The sequence below is a fragment of the Lissotriton vulgaris genome, chromosome 1_1, assembly GCF_964263255.1.
Source record: "Lissotriton vulgaris chromosome 1_1, aLisVul1.2, whole genome shotgun sequence".
Taxonomy (NCBI): domain Eukaryota; kingdom Metazoa; phylum Chordata; class Amphibia; order Caudata; family Salamandridae; genus Lissotriton; species Lissotriton vulgaris.
In genome coordinates, this window is record NC_141685.1 from 1,410,294,794 (window position 1) to 1,410,318,372 (window position 23,579).

A 23,579-nucleotide genomic window follows, 5' to 3' on the forward strand; every position below is an offset into this window, starting at 1 on the left:
CAGCCGTTCACTGGGGTGCAGAGAGCGAGATCCCTGCTCACACGGATAACTGGACAGCAGTTTGGGCAGCAAAGCAGTTCCACGAAGGATCACCCTCTCTATGGCTTTGATGCTGTTTTAAAGCGCCGCCTGGCGCTCGGCGATGCCGCTGGACCTCGCAAGGGCTTGTGGGTCTTGTAGTCAAGCCCCTCGCCGGTCTCCTCCTGGCGCCCCCGCTCTTGCTGGTAATTGGAGCGGCCGGGCAGCGGGAGACTGGCGGGCGGGTGCAGCCGTTCACTGGGGTGCAGAGAGCGAGATCCCTGCTCACACGGATAACTGGACAGCAGTTTGGGCAGCAAAGCAGTTCCACGAAGGATCGCCCTCTCTATGGCTTTGATGCTGTTTTAAAGCGCCGCCTGGCGCTCGGCGATGCCGCTGGACCTCGCAAGGGCTTGTGGGTCTTGTAGTCAAGCCCCTCGCCGGTCTCCTCCTGGCGCCCCCGCTCTTGCTGGTAATTGGAGCGGCCGGGCAGCGGGAGACTGGCGGGCGGGTGCAGCCGTTCACTGGGGTGCAGAGAGCGAGATCCCTGCTCACACGGATAACTGGACAGCAGTTTGGGCAGCAAAGCAGTTCCACGAAGGATCGCCCTCTCTATGGCTTTGATGCTGTTTTAAAGCGCCGCCTGGCGCTCGGCAATGCCGCTGGACCTCGCAAGGGCTTGTGGGTCTTGTAGTCAAGCCCCTCGCCGGTCTCCTCCTGGCGCCCCCGCTCTTGCTGGTAATTGGAGCGGCCGGGCAGCGGGAGACTGGCGGGCGGGTGCAGCCGTTCACTGGGGTGCAGAGAGCGAGATCCCTGCTCACACGGATAACTGGACAGCAGTTTGGGCAGCAAAGCAGTTCCACGAAGGATCGCCCTCTCTATGGCTTTGATGCTGTTTTAAAGCGCCGCCTGGCGCTCGGCGATGCCGCTGGACCTCGCAAGGGGTTGTGGGTCTTGTAGTCAAGCCCCTCGCCGGTCTCCTCCTGGCGCCCCCGCTCTTGCTGGTAATTGGAGCGGCCGGGCAGCGGGAGACTGGCGGGCGGGTGCAGCCGTTCACTGGGGTGCAGAGAGCGAGATCCCTGCTCACACGGATAACTGGACAGCAGTTTGGGCAGCAAAGCAGTTCCACGAAGGATCGCCCTCTCTATGGCTTTGATGCTGTTTTAAAGCGCCGCCTGGCGCTCGGCGATGCCGCTGGACCTCGCAAGGGCTTGTGGGTCTTGTAGTCAAGCCCCTCGCCGGTCTCCTCCTGGCGCCCCCGCTCTTGCTGGTAATTGGAGCGGCCGGGCAGCGGGAGACTGGCGGGCGGGTGCAGCCGTTCACTGGGGTGCAGAGAGCGAGATCCCTGCTCACACGGATAACTGGACAGCAGTTTGGGCAGCAAAGCAGTTCCACGAAGGATCGCCCTCTCTATGGCTTTGATGCTGTTTTAAAGCGCCGCCTGGCGCTCGGCGATGCCGCTGGACCTCGCAAGGGCTTGTGGGTCTTGTAGTCAAGCCCCTCGCCGGTCTCCTCCTGGCGCCCCCGCTCTTGCTGGTAATTGGAGCGGCCGGGCAGCGGGAGACTGGCGGGCGGGTGCAGCCGTTCACTGGGGTGCAGAGAGCGAGATCCCTGCTCACACGGATAACTGGACAGCAGTTTGGGCAGCAAAGCAGTTCCACGAAGGATCAAGAGGTTCAGAAAACTCTTGGTATCTTTTAGATAAGTCTGTGAGTTCTGTACTAGAGGTTTTATAAAGAAATCACTAAAACGTGACAAAGGTTCCAATAGAGAACAGATACCCGAAACGATGGGGCGGTCCAGGGGAAGAGTTCTGGTTTTATGTGTTTTCGGTATGGTACAGAAATAGGGGATTCTTACGTCCCCGTTACCAAATAATCTGCCTCCTGTTTTGAGATATGGCCATTCATCTCATCACAATCTACCAGGGCTCTGATTCTGTTTTGCAGCTCCTGGGTTGGATTGGTTCTTAAGAGGGCATAGTTAGTTTTGTCATCCAAAAGGCATCTGCATTCCTTTTGGTAGTCTGATTTGTCCTATATAACCACCCCTACACCCTTGTCTGCCTGTTTGATCACGATAGTGTCCTTGTTCTGTAACTGTTTAAGGGCCTTAGTATCTTCTTTACTCATGTTTTTTAAATTGCTGCTTTCCTCCATATTTTCAATTTCGTTCTTATATCAGAATTTCTACCAGTGTGATGTGGGTCGGTAGACAGAACATAGATTTTAGATGTAACCCGGTTTTGCACGCGGTGTGGGTGTCCTCTGTAGGTCTTCCACTCATGCACTGTGCATTGTACTGGGTCTATATCCCCAGACGCAAAGATTGAGCTGTTATTGGGAATCATGGCCCTAGGAGGGACAGGATGCACTGCATCACTTTCCACAGCTACATGTGGGATACGGTCCGGGGCATGATGCCAGTAATAGGCATAATGCGCCTGTGCACATAAAAATGTAGCTGCAAATCCTCGCTGGTCACATGGAAGAGTTTATATCTCCCATCTAAGTCTGGGTTGCTTTCCCGCCCAAGCCAGTATGATTAATAATGAGTTTAATGTAGTAAAGAAAGATTGTGTTAGGTGAATGGGGCTATTAGTGAATAAATATAAAAATTTAGGCAGCACTATAGTTTTTATCAAAGCTATTCTGTCAGCTAGGGACAACGGGAGTCGTATCCATTCTGAAACCTGTCTTCAAGACAGGTTTCAGAATTCAGAGATTGCCTTGCCGTAATTATATTGTACTACCAGTTGATGATCTTTATGTATCCATATTCCCAAATACTTGACAGTGTCTTCGCACCATTCCAGGGGATATTCCAGCGCGTGAGGTATTAGGCCACTGGTCAGAGGAAGGATGACTGATTTGGAACAATTAGAGGTTACCAATATTAAAGATGTTTATTTTATGCGCTTTTAGGGGGTTTGTAACTATCACATACTTTGCTACACTGTTTTTTCCTGCTTTCGGACACTCTCTTTGTACTTCATTAGCATGTCTTCAGCTTCCATCATTGTCCACGCACGGCAAGTCCTGCGCCTTAAATAATATACCTATTTAACTGTTACTTTGTCTTCCGATCTATACTAACGAGGGTGCACTTGAGCGTGACGATTTGATTAAGAGACATTTGGGTGAGGTATGGCGGTTTCTTAATCCAGTATACTGGCCGTATATGTAGATATTTATAACTTATGATAGTTTACCTCTTCTCTAATTTCGCTTATGAAGCGGGCGCCTGATCAGTGGCTGAGATATTCACCCCCACTTTTTAAACTTGAGAGCACTTATAGTTTCATCTCCAACCAGTGTCACAAAGCTTTACACTTTGCATGCGTTGTATTTAGGTTTTGCTTGCGTGTGCTTGTTAGGTTTCAGCTCCACTCTCGTAAGGGAGCACCGTCCTTTGTCCCAGGCGGTGATTGACAAAAACAATTTATTATACTTCACATAGACAAAACCAATGCATTACCAATGCTTGTTTTAATGCACTTCGACCGCTGTCCGTGGGCATATAGGCCAGCATCTTAAAACATGAAAGTGGGTACCAAACGGGAGACAGTATTTTCCCATTGATTCGCATTAAAGCAGATGCAATTTCAGGCAGTGTAGTTTCCTGCTGGACAGTTCTAGTGTTTAGCCATGTGCCAGTTCACCAGCCGCTCCTTTGAGGGCTGGAACTTAATACCCACCTCGCACCTATCCACCACAAGCCTCATGGTCAGGTGAACCTGCCAATAAAAGAGCCCGGGTGCCCATTCTTTTGGCAAATTCTGTTACTTCTGTACAGTTACACACTATATCGTTACTATCCCTCATGCGAACGAAATCAATTTTTTTTGTTTCCAAAATCGGGAATCTCCCACCGGAATCGGGTCTATTGGCAGGTATGCGCCGGTAACCCTAAATGCGAATACGCATTTCTTTTAGGTATTAAACTAGCCGGAGTTCTATCCTTTCTGGCGCATCTCTAAGTTTATTAGAGACACTTCCGCAGTCTCTCTTCTCTTTCTATCGTTGCCTCCACCGCAAGGGCGTTTGGCGGCTGCGCAATGACGTCACTTCCTATAGTCTAAACTATGCAAGTTCCGCTCCCAGGGTGCAGTGCTTCGAATCATGGACCACAGTGGTGAGTGGGGTCTGGCACTGGTCACTAACGGGCAGGGCCTTCATCAGTATCGTAGTACCGACGTCCCTGTAACTGTCATTATAGGGTGTCTGACGGGGGGGGCTGATGTGCCCCCAGATAGACCGTTCTTGGCGATTCGCACAGGGGGCGGGTGCGCGGCCGAATCTTGGAGCTTGCATTGACTTCTAACCTCCCTGGAGTGTCCTGTTTTGGGGGGCGTTTACTCTTTGGAAATACAAACAACACCTTCGTTCCTCACTGACAGATCCTCCGCTCTCACTAACAGACCTTCTGACCTCCGTACTGCAGCCCTTTCGCCCTCCCCGATTCCTTTTACTGCCTGTTCCTCCTGCTCGCCTTTACCAGTGGAACCTCTTTCGCCTGCCCATACTGGATTACTGTCTGCCCAAAATGTCAGCTCCAACTTCATAACAGCCCCACTCCACATTAACGATAAATCATCTGCTCCACCATACTGAGAATCTCCTTAACGTAATGCGGTAATAGGCACTTCTCCCATATCGACACACGGACCCTCCTCTACCGTCTGATCGCCACTTCATCCTCTCACGAAGAGACCCTCCCACTGATACTAACAGGCCCTCCACCCCCTACTTGATATATCACCCACAAGCAGGTGTAGCCTCTGCAACAACCTCATTGGCGGAATACCCTCTGTCCCATGACTATACTATTTTATTGTACAGTGCTTGTTTAGTTGTCCTCCGTAGGCAGCTTGTGGTATTTTTTTGTGACGCAACTATGCATCAAAACAATCAGTTACCAAAAGAAATTGTATTTAAATACTGTTAATACAGTTCAGTTGTAATGTTAAGGCATAATTTCCGTCTTGTTAATGAAACACCGATTTCAGGTGTGCATCGATTAAATCGATGTTGTTAATGTACACATTTTACTCAGAAGCAGCAGTAAATTGCTATAGAGATGTTTCTTTCATATTGGATTTAGGATGGATAGTTTGTGCGGTGTTGATTTTGGGTAGGGGTTGTGGTGGCGGTAGTTCTGCTTTTTTTGGGAGGAGGGGGGGGCAGTTTAATTGTATAGATTTAGCCCTCTTCTGAGGTTAACAATATAAAGTTGAAAGGACATTTTAAAAGGATTACCTTGCATCATTCAACATATTTTAAAAGATTGTAACACGCAAACTCATTTGCGGGAAACATTAAATTGAGCCGTTTACCACTGTTTGGTATGTTACATTTAATACATAACGGACGGATATAATGTTTGCTCGCTTCAGCACAGCACATATATAGAGCACTTGCTTTAAATTTTGCACCCCACTGTCTGAGATCACATGGTCTGTTCACAATTCGCAGACTTTACCAATGCTTATTATAAGAGTTTAGGGAGAATCCCCAGTCAAAGCATTAATATAAAGTGTTGTGCTGTGATCCAGAGACGGATGTATACTTTTGAGTCTGTTTATAAAGTACAATTTCTGGAATGGATTTGTACAGTTTTAGGCTCCAACAGTGATGAGGCATCACTAAAATAACAACCCAGGAATTGTATGGTTTTTTTTTTTTTTTAATAGTTAAAGTTGACCGGGAGACCAGGAGCGGATATATTCTATTGTATCGTCCAATTGTGATACAACAGTCCAGAGGTTTCCATTGAGAGTATTATCCTTCGTATGTGTGCCAAAGGTTTTCTGCTTCAATGGTCCTATTAGTGCCATCTGATGCAGGAAGAAGGCTGTAGGCCCTAACTATGTTTTCTAAATAGACTGAGCTGATGAGTGCAAATTCCAGGCGCAGTACTTGTACAGGAATTGCTTATCTTGGAGACAAAATTCACAAAGAATATTCTCTTTGTACAGGTTCAGAGGAGACCATTTATCAATCACTGTGTTTTTTAAGTTCAGTAGTGTTGCAGGTAACAGGTGTCATGTTTTCCTATCTCAGTGGCGCTAATCTTTTTCTCTGAAGTAATAAAAATATGAATTTTCCCTGATGACATTCAAATCGGTAACCCGTATGTTATATACAGATCTCTATCCAGGAGTTCGGCTGCCTTGATCTTGATACTTATGCTTATCTCGTGTTACGCAGCTTGTTGGTGTCTCCTATGTAAGCCCAAGGCAAGTGTTTAAATACCAATGCGTCATGAGGCTTTCGAGTGATATGTGCACTGTACAAATGTCCCTGATTTGATTTGATACTCAGAGGTTTTTCATTGGCAGTTTACCAGTCATTAACTCGCTGAATTGTATGGAATAATTACGTTGGAGCATTTGTCCCGTGAGAAGCGGGGGCTGCCCTCTTACCCCCTCCCCGATACAACTATCTGTCAAAGATACTAGCTTGTTGCGAAACATGTTTTTCCTATAATGGCCCAAAACACATCTCCGCCTGACAGCAGATGTATTCTAGTATCTTTGGCTGGTAAAGGTGGTCTGATTTAACTTGTATCATTGGCTTTCAAATGTAGCCATCTTGATGGACTGGTTCCCTCTCCAGATGATAGAAGACCCTCCCATATGCTCTCCCCTTCCACCACCATACATAGTCCACCTCCTCCAAAAGTGTACCATGACCCTCCACCCTTTGATGACAAGACTTGTTACTTGGTCCTGCATCTGTTTGCTCCACCACGTTGAATGATTCCTCACAGAAAGTGCTGATTGATCATCCTCATTGCATTAATAAACCTATTTCGCTCACTGTGCTTGCAGGCCTGAACACACTCCACCGCAACCCTGCACATAGCCATACCAGAATTTTGACTACCATTTGCCTAAGAATAAATATTTAACCACCCAAGGTCGGACACCTTAAAGGAACAGTGGTTGAATTGTCTGCTTGAGTAAGAAATGGTTCTTCGTGCTTGGAAATGTCTACCTTTCTTTGGGCTTGTAAATAGTTATGCTATACTTAATATCTACTTGGTGTTCAATTGGAGGTGTTCTGTTGAAAATAGTTTAGGGCATAGGAACTTGGCATGGGTTTTGCTGCACTTTGATTTTCAAGTCTCATCACAGTAAAAGGTTTCCTCTTTGGATGGGCATGAGACTCACTTTGTTCAATTCAGTCTGTTAAAGCATCACACAAGTGGAACTGGGCTTTGTTTCGTCAATGATGCCTTGTTTTAGGAGTAGGTTGGAATGTAAAACAATTCTTATTTTTCAGGAAGTTTTAGATTCATGCAGTGGAACTGATACCTTCCACTAGTAATTTCCAAAAGCATCATCCCCATTGTATGGTGGAACAAAAATGAAATTGGGGTGCAAACTGTAAAATGTTCTCAATTTACCGTTTTTAGGCCTTTTGTGATCCTTCCTGTGGAAATATTTGTATGTAATCCTTTCTCTGCTCTTGGGAGCTTCATTGTGGTTTGTCATATAGGGTTCAATAACCTTGGAGTTTGTTGCCTGAAAGGTAGTTTACATGTTATATAAAGTTCCGTCGACAGTGTCTTTGCTCTCCGAAGTATTAATTTCTCATGTGTAAGTTTTTAAACCATGTCCAAAATTTGCCTTGCTTGTATGCAATATAAAATATGCTTCATAATTCCGCAGTCTTGTTTTTCTTTTGTCGTTCTTTTTTTAGGTCTCGGCCTGCGTAGGCTGCGCTTGCGCAGTCTCGCAGCGAGACTTCATGTCTCAGAGTAGCGAGGGTAAACCCTGCCCCATTTCTCCTCTTCTCCATTGGCTGGCCTCCTAAACGGCGGCCAGCCATTGGAGAACAGGTCTCTGTGACATCATTGTCTCGCTGTAAGCCCCGTCCTTTTCGGATTGAGGGGCGTGTTTTTTTCGTTTCTTACTCTCCTCGAAAAACACGCCCCTCAATCCGAAAAGGACGGGGCTTACAGCGAGACAGGCGCCTGAGTGGAAGATTTAGCCTGCATAAAAATGGACAATGGTACCATTACACATAGCCCAGTTCACAGAGAGTCTGTAAATAATCTGCGTTGCTCAGGACTGGACCAGGTAGAGAAAAGGTTTTTATCCCACCGTCATATTGTACCCTGTGATCCAACCCCTCCGCGTAGTGACTTGGGGGTAATCCACCCAGAGATATTTTTTGCAAAAGGGACATAAAGTTTATTTAACATAACTTTTCATTTTCTTTTTTAAATATATTGTCTAGAGAGAAATGTGTTGCATTGACAATTCGGAAGAGACTTTCTGCCAATATTCCAATATTTCAGACCCGGAAGCAATATTCCTCCAAAGCACCAAATCTCAGCCGTGGCTTGCAATGAGTCTCCCCCACAGGCTTCTAAGGGGTGGGGGGAGGGGCATAGTCTCGGCGTATCTCGGCTTATCCAGTCCAGAAAGAAGCCCCCTCGGCTCCAGCCTTTTCCCTGTGCCCATCGTGGGCAGTCCAACACTGGGGTTACTCTTATCCACGTCTTGGCCTGGACCATAGGATAAATAATTGCTGTGTTGGTCTTGTTGGTATTCAAACCCCCAAAGTGTAGGTCAAACAAAGATCTCCGCAGCAGGTGCTGATCCGACCGAGCTACTTACTAGCTACCAAAATGTGACCCGTGACAATGACTATTTTGTTTTGAGGCCACCTCTCTCAGCCATTTCATAGAATTAATATTCAGCGCAAAGTGTTACCGTTGGGCTTTGTGGTGCCAGTGTTTCCTGTTCACAGCAGCTGCTACTGATAGGGGGAGCTAATATCTGCGCCTGTTATTATGCGTCGAACAATGTTTATTAACCTCTCCGCTGCTGATGACGAGCTCAGCTTGTCATCAGCTACGGCGCTCGTATGCTGATGACGAGCTGAGCTCGTCATGTAACGCAGCTTTTTGAAAATTGCCGCACACAGCGGGAAAAGCCGCCGCAGCGATGCGGTTAAAGTGGTGATTTCCAGTTCACTTCCGGTAGGAAAAAAAGTCTGCATTTGAGGCCCTCTGTCAGGCTAAGTCACTTGGCTGTGCGGCTGTTACAAGCACAGCCACCACTGACAATCTGTGTCCACTGACCTTCCTCCCACTGGGACTGCCATCCAGGTTATGCCTGATATCCACCTTGATGTCACTCCTTTTATGTAGGTATGTATAGGCATTTATATAGCGCACTACTTACCCGTAGGGTCCCAAGGCGCTTCGACCGCTGCGAAACCCTTCCTGGCTTCCCTGAGAGATGGTCCCTTAATGGGTATCTCCAGGGTGAGACCAGGCATCCCCGGCGGTCTGGTGGGGCCGTTAGTGAAGATGAGGCAAGCTAATGCCCAGAGTTGCCGAGTGTGATCGCTGATCAGAGTGGGCACCGAGGCGAGAGAATTATCGAGTCCGCTGACCCTGGTCCAGAAACCTGCCGCGCCGGGAATCGAACCCTGGTCCCGGGCCGTCCTCTGCTCTCGGGTCTGCCGCCTCTAACCAGTGAGCCACACTCACCTTCGCAAGGAAGCAAAGGCTGAGTCGCACGCCAAACAATTCTTCAGAAGCCACACAAACAAGCTGACTTATCCAGGTGAGTTCAAACGTAAGGGCAAGGGCTGGTTTTTAGCGAGACCAGGCGTCCAGGATACGTCGGGACCGCCCGAGTTTTCACCAGCTGTTTCAGCAGATTTCGAGAAATGTAGCTCTTGTACCGGTTTTCAGAGAGGATCGACTGGAAATGGTGGGAAGTGCCTTTTTTATGTTTTCCAAAGCAAGGATAGTTATCAGCTGTTATAAGAAAGCAATTTAATTAACAGGCATGCTAGTGGCTTTAAAATTGCATTTTATTTATGGCCTTACCGCCTTCTCTGCTGAGGAGCGCTGTCAATCTGTGCTCTGGGTTGAAGCAGAATTGTAGTCCTTCTTCTTTTTTGTGAAATGTCCAGGTTTTTCGCTTTAAAATTAAGGTCACCCTAGGTGATAAGAAAGCCCAGGACTTGACTGCATGGTCCTTGGCGGCCACGGACAAGAGGTAAGTCTCATTATTTTTGTGTATGTGTTGGTATTTGTAGAGCACAAATTTAGCAGGAGAGAAACGGAGGGTTGAACATGCACCATGCACTCTAGAAAGATACTTTTATTAAGTGAAGGTTAAGGGTAGACTGTTTGATTAGGGGTAGTGCTCCTAGTAGAGGCGTGTTTTCAGCTTTTTGTCTCATCAGCCTTATGTTTTTCAAGAAATTTGTAAAAAAGAAAAATGAGTACACATATAGAGATACAGGGTCTTTCAGTCAGTCCTCTTCTTCCAGTGTCCTGTTCAAGAAAGGGAATAGCCAGAAATTTAAAATACCCCTTACAGTGGCGGCTCGCCGAGGGAATGCTGTGGGGCAGTGGGAGGGTGAGGTGGTAGTGGACTCGGACATACGACAGACAGGAGCAAGGACAGTAATTAAATAAATAAAACTATTTACTGCATCACCAAGTTGGCTCAATCACTCTCTAGTACTCACTCTATTCCTCCTACTACGCACTCTACTACTCACTATTACTCACTCTACTACTAGGTCTCGCATTTGCGAGAGATTAAGCTATTGGCATTGTAAATGACAATGCCATTTATTCATCTGTTGTCAAAACCAACACATAAATAAAAATGTTGTCATTTACAATGCCAATAGCTCTAACTCTTGCAAAGGAGAGACCGTTGCATTGTAAATGCTTGTTTGATCATTAGTTGGGCTTGCAGGAAATTGTTACAATTGTAACTGGCTGCCATGCGGTCACAAACTTGTTTGAACTGATGAGATATGTTGTTGCAGTTTGATATTGTATGAGATATTCTATCTTAGCTGAGCCATTTTACATGTTGGTTAAATCTTAATTTAAAATGCTATGATGTATAATGTTTTTATCATTTTCTGTTCGTGAATAAATTTTCTGGCTGCCACAATGCTGCCAAATAAAGTTTTGAATATAATTACATTGATAGTATCAGTAAATGGTGGGATTTCGACTAAGCCAGAAGACATTTGATCACTGCAGCAATATTCTCGTTCTCGAGACCTCTACTTTTTTGATTGCAACAGTACCTTTGTCAGCAGACCTGACCGTCAACCTATCTTACAAGATCCACATAACAAAACAGAAGCAACTCTAGTCTGATGTTTCAAGAATATTATTAGTTATCTTCCATTTGGCGTGAATATACTGTTCTATTTTGAACAAACCTTTATTCATGCGAGAATCTTTTTTTAATGAATTTCTGGAGGGAATAGTTCTCTCATTGCCAGATTTTGTTTTTTAGATTCAGATGCATTTTAGTTGCACATCATTCATTTAAACCTGTTCTTCACATTGTCATTGCTTCTTTCTTAGTCTACATTAGCTTTAACCCATAAGGACATTTCCAGTCATTCCTCTTGTCGGCTTCAAAAGGCTGTTTTGTGGCCCAGGAGGGGGTTACTTTACTTGCATTTGACCGCAAGTGCCCTAGTCTTCAACATATGCAGTGCTTACCTGCCCCCGTGCATACTCTTTTAGTTTATTTTGTTTTGCTGAGGCATCTTGCATTCCTCCCAGGACCTATATAATTACGGATGCAGCATGGTCATGCAGCAAGTGTGCCAGTAGTATACCAAAGGCAGGACCACCTGCGCCCGTCATTGCCTGAACGTGCCCAGGTACAGGAACCCTGGTTCTCCCCCCTACCCTCCACTACCCTGCCAAGCTTCTCCATTCCTTTAACCCTAGGCACTGCTTGCCGCTCTGCTGCCACAGCGCACCATACTACATGGAAGGAGCTTTTAGATGTCCCTACTGCCAGTTCTCATGCACCAACAGCACCCCACTTGCTCATACTCGCACAAATCAGCTACCTGTTCATGATCACACAGATCAAACTCCACATTCACATGCATGCTCAATGCCCTCTCGCGCACCAACACTGCACAGAGATATGAGACCTACTGCACGACCACGGCCCGGACCTGCGCTGCCTCATGGAATATGACTAAACCCAACCTTTGCACTGCACATCTCTACAGCCATCCCTACTGGCTGCAAGATTGCCAGGCAAGACCATCAGCACAAGCCTGGAGTTAGTCACCTTCATATTCCAAGATACCATCAGCAGCCCCACCTACACGGACACATAAAAAGATGTTCGTAGATCACATTGATTTCAAGATGCATCAAAGCCAACTTCTCCCCGGGCGGGACCCTTGTATACAGATGACCAGGACCCCAGGTCTGCTTTGTCACAGAGTTATTCATACCCATCATTAGTGCCAGCACCGGCATTTTCCTCAGTGGCCATAACTTTCACATAGAAGACTGCAGCTACGCTAATCTAGAAAACCTCTGAAACCTTAGCCTCACCCAACACGTTACCAAACCCACCCACACTGCCCGAATCCTATTGGACCTGATTTGAGATGAGAACACCAGCAACTTGCCAAAAGCCACCATGAACGTCAATAGCTTAATATATTGCATGCGCAGACACCCTGACTACCCTCAAGTGCATCCCAACAGCAAAAGCCTGATTATAGGCTATCTGGTACACATAGGAAGTCAGGCTGTTGAAATGCAACTGGAGTGCAAATGGAGAACAAGTCAAGCCATCACAAATAAAAAACACCTTGAAATCAAATCTAAGATGTTGCTCCAAATCTGCTGGTGGTACCAAGTACACATCTCTTGCAGACTGCATTGAATCTGGCTCTAACATCAGCAAGGAAATCTTCGCCATCATCTAATATTACACCGCTTATCCTGCCACCTTCAGCAACATCATCCCCTCACCAGACCTGTGTAACAATAAGTTCTCGGAATGATTCAAACATTATACCAAAATTCACTCTCTTTATGGAAACTTCGCTCTTCAACTAGACCCCATCACTGTAGCAACACTGTTTCCATAATAGCTGCACAAGGAAACCAGGACCTTGTACCCCAGAGTTACAACCTCAAAGTCGCTGTTGGGGTTAGTGTCCTCATTGGTGCTCATTGGTTGGGTATTTGAGTGTTCTGATTGGTTTCTGGGTCTGTGACTCAATCAATGTAGGGTTGGGACTAGGACTAGGGTTAGGCTTTTTATTGGAAGTAGGGACTAGGGCTTCCTGTGCCATTGGTTGCTTGGACTTGGGTTGGGACTACTGGTAGGGCTAGGCCCTCTATTGGACGTAGAGATCAGGGTTTTTTTTAACTGAGTGGGTGCTTGGACTAGGGCTAAGATTGGCTGTAAGGTCCTGGTCTCCTATTGGTTCTAGATTTTTAGTGCTAGTGTTGTGATTGGAGAGTGTTAGGGCTAGGGTTCACATTGGCTGACGGGGTCACCTGATTACTAGGGCTATAAAAGGTCAGGGTTAGGGCGTCTCAGCTAAGGGCGTCGAGGACAAGGGCAGTTGCCTGTTTGGGCCTGTTAAGGGCGGAGAGGACAAGGGCAGTTGCCTGTTTGAGCATGTTCGAGACTACCAGGGCCAGAAATGCTGCCCAATATACCTACCTCCTTTATGAATCTATATACTTTCAATGTAACTATGGATCTATATATTTATCACTTTCATCTAATTTAGCATTTCCAATGCACTTCCCTATTTCTCAGCCTATACTTCGCTCAATATATCTTCTAGCCCAACCTTCTGACTCATCTCAAACTTCTTTCTACTACTCTTTCCAATGCACTACCATATCTCTCATCCTAGACATCTATCAATATATCCTCTACATTCAATCTCTCATTTATCCCAACCCCATCCCACTACTATGATCCTCAAAATAACCCTTTCTAGACTCTCCTACTCTACCCCTCCTTGCATCATCTGACACCTCTTTTACTATACCAGTCCCCCCAAACCAAACCTTTCTAAACTCTTCCCTCTTTTCTACCCCTCCCCAACCCTTCTCAATCCAAATAACTGACTAACATATCTACCACTATAATTACTTTCATGTTTCACCATACTAATTCAACACTAATCCTGATGGGTTCCAGAGTAGCGTGCTACTTGTGCTTCAAAACACCATCATGGGTAGCAAGCTATATAAATACAAACCTCTTACCCTTCACTATCCCGCCACCTACCCTTCTCTACCCAAATAACTGAATAACATATCCACTACTCAAATGACTTCATATTTTTCTATACTAATTTTCAACACTAATCCTTTATGGGTTTCGAACTGGCGTTCTACTCGCCAGAAAAGAGCTTCAACATTCATCAGGGGTAACAAGTGCTATATGAATGCAAACCTTTCTTTCCTTTTTATCCCTCCGCTATTCTTCTCGCTCCAAATAACTGTTATATCCACCACTGCAATTACTTTCATATTTCACCATATTAATTCACCACTAATCCTTTATGGGCTTCCTGAATAGCCTGCTTCAACATCCCATCAGGGGTAACAAGCGCTATATAAATACAAACCTTTTTTCCTCCGCTATCCTTCTGCTATCATTCCAAATCCAAATAACTGACTAACCTATCCACAACTTAAAATGTACTTGCATGTTTCACTATACTAATTCAACACTAATCCTCTATTGGTCCCGGAGTAGCGTGCTACTCCCCGAAAAAGCACTTCGACGACTCGTCAGGGGTAGTAAGCGCTATATAAATGCAATTACAGTGCAATTTATATATGGGGGAATAATTGTGTGGGAGGAGAAGTCAAAGTAAGTTTCACACTTGCCACGTCGACTTCATGGCAAGGGAGCACGTATTTAGGTCGAGCCTAGAGCAGCGCATGCGCTGCTTGCTCGATCTTTAGTAAAGGGCAAAAAAAGTGCTACCTAACAGAGCTTAGCTGGCCTGAAGCATGAGTGCATGTGTGCGTGCATGTGCAGCTGCCATCTGTCTCCTCCGTCACGGGTCATTAAATTGCTTTCCCTTCTGCCTCCGTCCGATCACTTTAACTTTCACTTTCGTGGCTTGGTTGCACTTTAGTGGCTTGGCTGGCTTGTTTTCTTTAAACTAACTGCAGTCCTACGAAAGTTCGCCCTTTAAAATTAACAGCACAAGCGCACAGTCAACAATTGCCCCTGCAGTGTCTCCCGCCACACTTTAGGTTTCAGCCAGGCACCCTCTTTCACTTTAACACAGGCTCACAGTCAACAATGCTTCCCTCCAAGGCGCCACGCTGTAAACAACTTGACTATCATTAAAATGAGTTCCGAGTCTCGCATGGATTGATTCCCATGTAAACATTGCAGGCGTTGTACGTGGTGGCGTTACCGTACGTGCACCTTTGACTACCCTTCCGCCCCTCTCCTCCCAGTCAATTAAATGCATCCAGCCCTTTTCACAAACATTACTTCCACAAGTATGCACTTTAAAAAATGGCGTCACTCGTAAAACACACAGCCTTTGACTATGTACAAAATGGAATAAATGAACAGTGTTATCTCAGCTGGTTAGAATTCACGCTATGCTTTGAAACCGCTTGCTTTGCAGCCTCCTTTAGCACTGTTGATTGTGTGTAACATGCCTGTATCCAACAATAAAACAGTCTTTAAATAAATCCAGTCTCTTCTGTGCTGGAAAACTGGGGGTTCTCAGCACTGGATAAAGATAACAGCATGCGAACTGAGCGAAAGAAATATTCAATTATCTGCAGAACTCAGTACATCATTCCAAGGCATGTTCTTCTGAGCCCTCCTATGACACTGAATGTTCACAGAATACCAATTACATTGTTTGGCACATGAGCACGACTGCACGTCAAACAAATAGAAACATTTCAGTAATGACTTTACAGCTGCACCACTTCAGCTGGGCATTTGTTGGTTCACTTGGCATTCAGTGCTGCCCAGGACAGCTTAAGGATAATACATTTGTGTATCAAAAAATATTTAGCTGTTCCCTTGTGCCGCCGGTGTGGTACATGACAGAAATAAAGAAGCAGAAAGCATTCAGAGGAATTACATGCTCAGATTTCTTTACTTTCTCTTAGGAACGCGTAGGTTGTTCAAATATATATCTCTGCTTAGTTTACATGAGTTTATTAGCCATTTTCGGTATTTATTTCCGGCAAGTACAAAAATATACACATTTGAAAATGTTGGGGTTCGTGATTCACAATTCAAATGACGTATTTGGTTGCTGGGAAAGAAAATAATTTTGAGTACATTTTTGTGACTTTGCACTTTTATCATCCCGTAATACCGCTTTCGACTGTTCTTGCCTTTGAATCTCTTTGTGGGGCGCCACTTTCTTTCCCTGGGCCTTTTGTTTTCTTATCATTCTGTGTTATTTGGACTTCCCTTCCTAATGGTATTTTTGACCCCTGTTTGATGGCAAAATATAGTAATACTGGATTCTCTTTTAAGGTTTTGTGCCTTTTCCATTTTCGGAGATTGGCTCGTCTGTGATGGCCTGCTTTTTCAAGTACTTTTTTCGTGTGTAATAACCTCTTGAATATTCAGTTGATTGTGGTCTGTGTTCTGTGTTTTTTTCATTTCCTCTATTGGAGTCCTTTGTTGACCTGACTTCCCTGGTATTTTGACCTCCAAGGAGGTACTTTAGAAACTTTTCCTCTTTGAGCAAGTCCTCTGCCTTCGGGCCTTGCTTGATTATCCTCACACGTGTCCTTGGATGTTGAGAAGAAAGCGAATCGGGCCTCACAGCACATTTCATTTTCAGGGAAAATCTGTTGTAGATGATGGGTCGTCCCCAAACAAGATTGGAGCCACCCACTGAAACATGTTTGCTCTTGCTTTCATAAACAGGAGTCTGTTTTATGTGACAGACTCCTCAGTGAGCACTGAATGGCGGGCCTATGTGGAAAATAGAGGACCACAGGAATTCATCTCAACTTTGACTGGTTTGATTCAGCGTAATATTTCTGTGTTTCTCGCAGTCTATGTTGACTATTTGTATCACAGTGAGGTATACAACTGTTTTTATGATGCTGATCCCCAGACCAGTTTTCAGATAAGAAAAAGTTTTCCCTGTTTTCTCCTTTGTTTCTTTTAAACAGCAACTAGCTGATTCTTGTGCTTCTGTTCAACCCCGAATTCATTTAGAACCTTTCAATGCTTCACTCCAAAATTTTCTTTGCAAAGTGATTTGGGGTGACATCAACATTTTTGCAATGACGATTAATTAGACCACATACATAAGTAGTGGAATTGTGCAGAAGGCTCTCAAAGGCTGAGCGGGTTGTTTTCATCTTTTCCAACCAAAAGTGCACCACACACCCAACCCCCCCACACACCCAACCCCCCCACACACCCAACCCCCCATACACCCAACCCCCCCCACACACCCAACCCCCCCCACACACCCAACCCCCCCCACATCCCCAACCCCCCCCACATCCCCAACCCCCCCCACATCCCCAACCCCCCCCACATCCCCAACCCCCCCCACATCCCCAACCCCCCCCACATCCCCAACCCCCCCCACATCCCTAACCCCCCCACACCCCCAACCCCCCCACACCCCCAACCCCCCCCCACACACCCAACCCCCCCCCACACCCCCAACCCCCCCCACACACCCAACCCCCCCCCACACACCCAACCCCCCACCACACGCAACCACCCCCACCACACGCAACCACCCCCACCACACGCAACCACCCCACCACACGCAACCACCCCCACCACACGCAACCACCCCACCACACGCAACCACCCCCACCACACGCAACCACCCCCACCACACGCAACCACCCCCACCACACGCAACCACCCCCACCACACGCAACCACCCCCACCACACGCAACCACCCCCACCACACGCAACCACCCCCACCACACGCAACCACCCCCACCACACGCAACCACCCCCACCACACGCAACCACCCCCACCACACGCAACCACCCCCACCACACGCAACCACCCCCACCACACGCAACCACCCCCACCACACGCAACCACCCCCACCACACGCAACCACCCCCACCACACGCAACCACCCCCACCACACGCAACCACCCCCACCACACGCAACCACCCCCACCACACGCAACCACCCCCACCACACGCAACCACCCCCACCACACGCAACCACCCCCACCACACGCAACCACCCCCACCACACGCAACCACCCCCACCCACGCAACCACACCTACCCACGCAACCACCCCTACCCACGCAACCACCCCTACCCACGCAACCACCCCTACCCACGCAACCACCCCTACCCACGCAACCACACCTACCCACGCAACCACACCTACCCACGCAACCACACCTACCCACGCAACCACACCTACCCACGCAACCACACCTACCCACGCAACCACACCTACCCACGCAACCACACCTACCCACGCAACCACACCTACCCACGCAACCACACCTACCCACGCAACCACACCTACCCACGCAACCACACCTACCCACGCAACCACACCTACCCACGCAACCACACCTACCCACGCAACCACACCTACCCACGCAACCACACCTACCCACGCAACCACACCTACCCACGCAACCACACCTACCCACGCAACCACACCTACCCACGCAACCACACCTACCCACGCAACCACACCTACCCACGCAACCACACCTACCCACGCAACCACACCTACCCACGCAACCACACCTACCCACGCAACCACACCTACCCACGCAACCACACCTACCCACGCAACCACACCTACCCACGCAACCACACCTACCCACGCAACCACACCTACACATACACAAACACACACACATACACAAACACACACACATACACAAACACACACACATACACAAACACACAACCACACCGTCCGTGCACGCTTTCACCGGGCACAAACACCACCAGCCGTCCGTGCATTCTTTCACCGGGCACAAACACCACCAGCAGTCCGTGCACGCTTTCACCGGGCACAAACACCACTAGCCGTCAGTGCACGCTTTCACCGGGCACAAACACCACTAGCCTTCAGTGCACGCTTTCACCGGGCACAAACACCACTAGCCATCAGTGCACAATTTCTACAGGCACACACACCACCAGCCATCGGTGCACACATCAATTCTTAACGCATCCACAATTCACTATTGTAGCAATCGCAGTATGGCGCACTTTACTTTTAAACATATTCATCTAAAGCGCAGCATGCCACCATTGCTACAAAAAGAAATACTTTTTTAGGCCTACAATTTATAGACTTTTGTTGCAATTGGTGTTGCAATATTTAGCAGTGCAATAGCTCAAACTTAATTAATGCAAAACTTATTGCATTGCAAATGCTTGTTATTCCTGTCATAAATGCAATTGGAATATTTCCATGACATTGTAGAAGTGCATTCCAGTGATGAGAGCCAGCCAGTTGGAAGGTTTAGAAACAAGGTTGACCACGTATTGAGTAGAGGTTGTAGGGAGAGGAGAGTGGTTGAGTACTGTAAGAACATTTGTGCAGGATATCTGCATATTGTTTCAGAAGGGAGTGACAAGCTGCGACTATTCTTGAGCAACAAGGAAAGTATTGTTATGTTGGGCTTTGTTTCTGGTACGAATGCCCGACCCTTGTATGATGCTACAATATTGGTGAGGAAGAGGGAAGTGTGGTTAAGTTAATCCCCTAGCCATAGGGTGACTACGTATAGAAGGCTGCTACACTAGTGCAATCCAATCCGCTGATACCCAAGGAGATGATGATCAACAGTAAGTGTGGACAAATCTCTAGATTATATATTAGCATGTGGTCTGCCACTTCAGCTGTGTTTTTGATACGGTGGGTTAGTACTACGACTTAAACAACGTGCATCAATTTGTACGTTCTGGGGAGTTAATATGATGGAGGCAGGTTGATAGCAAGAGCTTGGCGTACGTGGAAAAATAGATGGCTTCAAAAGAGTTGAATTTAACGGGTGAACGCATATTCATCTGTTAGCAGGGCCCTGTAAACAGAATTTGGAGGCAATTTCCTTGCCCAATGGGTTAATGCACCTTTTTAAGAATCCAAGATCACAGATGTGACTAAAAAAGGAATTGGGGATGCCTAAACGTGTATTTTATTTTACATTCCAGTCCTTGACATGAAGTCGGCGATTCTGACTAGCATATTTATGGAAGGGATGGTCGCTATTCAGGGTTGATTATTTCTGAGTTGTATAAAGCAGTAGCTCCCCAAGTAATTGGACAAGTAAAAAAAAAAATGATAAAGCCATGCTTCGTTTTTTAACAAAATTTAAACTATTAACTGTCTCACGCTTTTATGAGCAGCACTTTGTTAAACCTATAACTCCGAATGGCCACCATGCCTGACTTTGGATTAATAGATGCTTCTGCGAGGTTTTCCAAACTAACAGATGGAAATAAGTAATTAAAATGCTAATCAAGAAGGATGTCGTTTGTCTTTCATATGCCTCTTATAATTGCAAAGCTGCAGTTTGAGTACTATCGCATAATTATGAAAAATATACTGAGCACCCGTTTTTGTTCCTTAAAAAGTTCTACGTAATGTCCATGGGTCCTGTGCGTTATTCTTGGGGTTGAGTAAATCATGTTTCTAGACCTGCAGGACTGGCAACGTTTTAAAGATTTTCAAGGCAGATGTAAGTGAACAGAAGGCTATCCAATTTTTTACAGCAATGAGTCACTGTAATGGTACTGTGAAAATGTGATTTAATATGAAAAAGTGATTTGGGTGTCCGCCGTGAAGAATTAGTAAAGAAAGCTGAGACTGAGAGCATAAAGTGAGTAGGCATAAAGTGGTAAAAGAAGTAGGATCACAAGGTTGTGTCAAGCCAAGCTGAGTAACTTATTTATATGTATGAGGACAATTGAACGAAGAGCCCAGACTCTACTGTAGCAGCTCAAGTGGAGTCTTTTTGATGGGGTAGCTAGTGTCTGCTGAACGCCATCAATTTAATTCTGAGTTTAGAGATTGTAACAGGCACAAAAACACCAAATACAAACACTTTGTGTGTACCGTACTGGGTTGTGTACTTGCACCCACTTGCATAATTTGAGGTAGAGTGGATGATAATGTGCGCAAACTGGTTTTACTTCGATTTTTCCACGCAGTATTGCCCACTGTTTTTTTTAACACACTTTATTATTGACTGCAAGATTGACATGATAAAACACAGAATTATGAAAGTATTAGACCGTCTTTTTCATTTTTCCCCGTCCCTATTCTGCCGGGCACATAAATCATATCATTGGCTCATTTGTAATTCAGTATATCCCTTATCAAAAGCAAATCAGTATTTCGTAGACATGACCCAGCTTATCAATTAAGGAGCATTTTCGGTACAATTCAAATATTGGTGCAATAACGTGCATTGTTTATAAGTAAACAAAAACTTCTATAAACCCTTCTAACCAAACCTACCCTAACCCGCCCCCTTCCCTCTCCTGGTCATTCTATTCCCGGCCTTTCACTACCCGTTGATACACTCTGGCATTTCTCAAACTATAGGGTACATGTGACAGAAGGAAATCGCCTGTGTCAGCAAACCGGGGTCATGAGCTCCAAAGTACCTTGGGGCATATGCACATTACTGGGACCCAGCTGCCTGTGTTGGGATTAGGTCGAGTGATTCGAATTTAATCAGTATGGCTTCCCATTCCAGTGCTATAGGGTGTTTTCGCAGCCCTCTCTCCTCCTCCCTCCGGAGCGCCGCCCACTCCGCCCGACCCCACTGCACTAAGTCCGGCTGCCACACAGTCACTGCAGGGGATCTGGGAGACTTCCATTTCATAGTTATGACTCTTATGGCCAAAACGAGTGCCAGATCTAAGAATTTTAGCTTGACTTTTTGCCTTCTTGAGCGGTGCCGCAGTCCCGCAAGGCAGGATAAAGCCTTGGTAGGGACCGGCAGTTGTGTCAGAGTCCTGAGATTCTGGCGGACCTCGGCCCAGTATCCTCGTAGTCGAGGGCAGGACCACATCTGGATAAAATCCCCCCCCCCCCCCCCCGCAATGAGGGCAACAATGAGGGGAGTCCGGTAACATACAATATATTCTCTTGGGGGTGAGATATGCCCTATGAAGCACCATCGTTTGGATAAATTTAAGTCTGACATTGCGTGATACTCTTTTAGGGTGTTCTAATATGGTCTTCCCTTCCATGCTCTATCCGTGAATTCAGTGTCTGCGTCCTCTGTCCAGCGTGTTCTAAGGGTCAAAAGCAGGATCGCTGCATGTGCCCCTATCCCGGTATGTAACCAACGCAGCAGATGGCCTCCCGGTCCCATGTAATATAATAGGTGTACTAGTTCATGCTGTGTGGATTTAGTTTGTTGTTGTGCCCAAGTGGTCCTAATATAATGTGTCACCGTGGCATGTAGCAAGTATAGGAGTGGTGGAGCTCCAGTGATCTGCCCAAACGTTTTGTGGTCCAGTAGGGCGTCCTCTCCAAAAAAGGAATCTACTTCCTCCACCCCACTATCTGTCCATCCTTGAAGTCTATTTCGTGTGAGTGTACCCTGCGGCGTGGGGATGCCTAATAAAGGAATGTTCGCCGCATAGGGTGGTATCGCCGACGTGTAGGAACGGGCTCTCCTCTAACAAACTAAAGCAGTTTTTAGCAAGGGGGGGCAATCCGGAGGAATCCGGGTCCTGGGCAACAATAAAGAGTGGAGTTCTCCCCGATAAAGTCTTTCTGACGTAAAGCCGATCTCATGCAAATTCCTACCCGCAGTCCAGTAGGATAACCATTGGAGCGGACTAGTGTAGTTTTATCCCCGAGAGTCGGGGGGGGGGGCCCTAGCCCGCCTGCCATCGTTCCCAGCTGAAGTTTCCGAAGGCTGATTTGTCTCAAGCCTGCTCCCAAAATAAAAGTGATCAAGATGGTATTCAGCGTATCAAAAATAGATTGAGAGAGATTCACTGGTAGATTCACAAAATAATACAGGAGGCGAGGGAGCAGAACCATCTTTGAAATGGCAATTCTTCCCATCACTGATAGGGGCAAGGAGGTCCAGAACCCTATACTACTTCGGAGTCTTGTAATTGCACATTGGATGTTACCATCAGTCTGATCTTCTGGTGTGCTATACACCTGTATACCCAGGTACTTAAAGGTAGTGGGGGCAACCGGCATACAATGTGTGCCAAACAGTATGTGCGTTAGTTGTGGTGTCTCTTGGAATAAAAAATGGATTGACTTTACAGGGTTTATCGCTAGTCCTGATAACTGCTCAAGCGTGTCAAATATGTCTGGTATCGGATTGTGATCTGCTGCAAGGTTGTGGAGATATAACAGAATGTCGTCCGCGTATATAGATATAAGATGTTGCGTTCCGTCAATAGGGATGCCCAGGCGACCAGCCGTTCTCCGAAGGGATAAGGCCAAGGGTTCAAGGGCAAGCACAAACAACAATGGGGACAAAGGGCAGCCCTGTCTCGTACCTCTGTATACCCTATAACGGTCTGAAATATATCGACCAGTGCGAGCCCGGGCCGATGGATATGTATACAGTAGGCGGACCCACTTCAGGAAATTATCCAGAAACCCAAATCGTTTCAAAGACTCAAACATAAATTTCCAGGACAGAGAGTTAAATGCTTGTTTGAGGTCAAGCGCTATACACCCCGCGTGAAGTAGCTGTCATGATCGAGTGCAATCTACGAGTGTTCAGAAAAGTGCTACGATTTGGAAGA

General features: G+C 46.6%; 1 protein-coding gene across 2 annotated transcripts in view; it reads left to right on the top strand.

Annotated features, from left to right (window-relative positions):
* Positions 1–4,099: 4,099 nt before the first annotated feature.
* The window catches only part of CBLL1 (Cbl proto-oncogene like 1), a 149,233-nt gene continuing 129,753 nt past the window's right edge, over positions 4,100–23,579 (top strand). For both annotated transcript variants that reach the window (XM_086967197.1, XM_086967199.1), the window contains exon 1: positions 4,100–4,152. In XM_086967197.1, the coding sequence (XP_086823323.1) occupies positions 4,140–4,152 (13 nt within the window). In that variant the 5' untranslated portion in view covers positions 4,100–4,139. The remainder of the gene's footprint in view (positions 4,153–23,579) is intronic.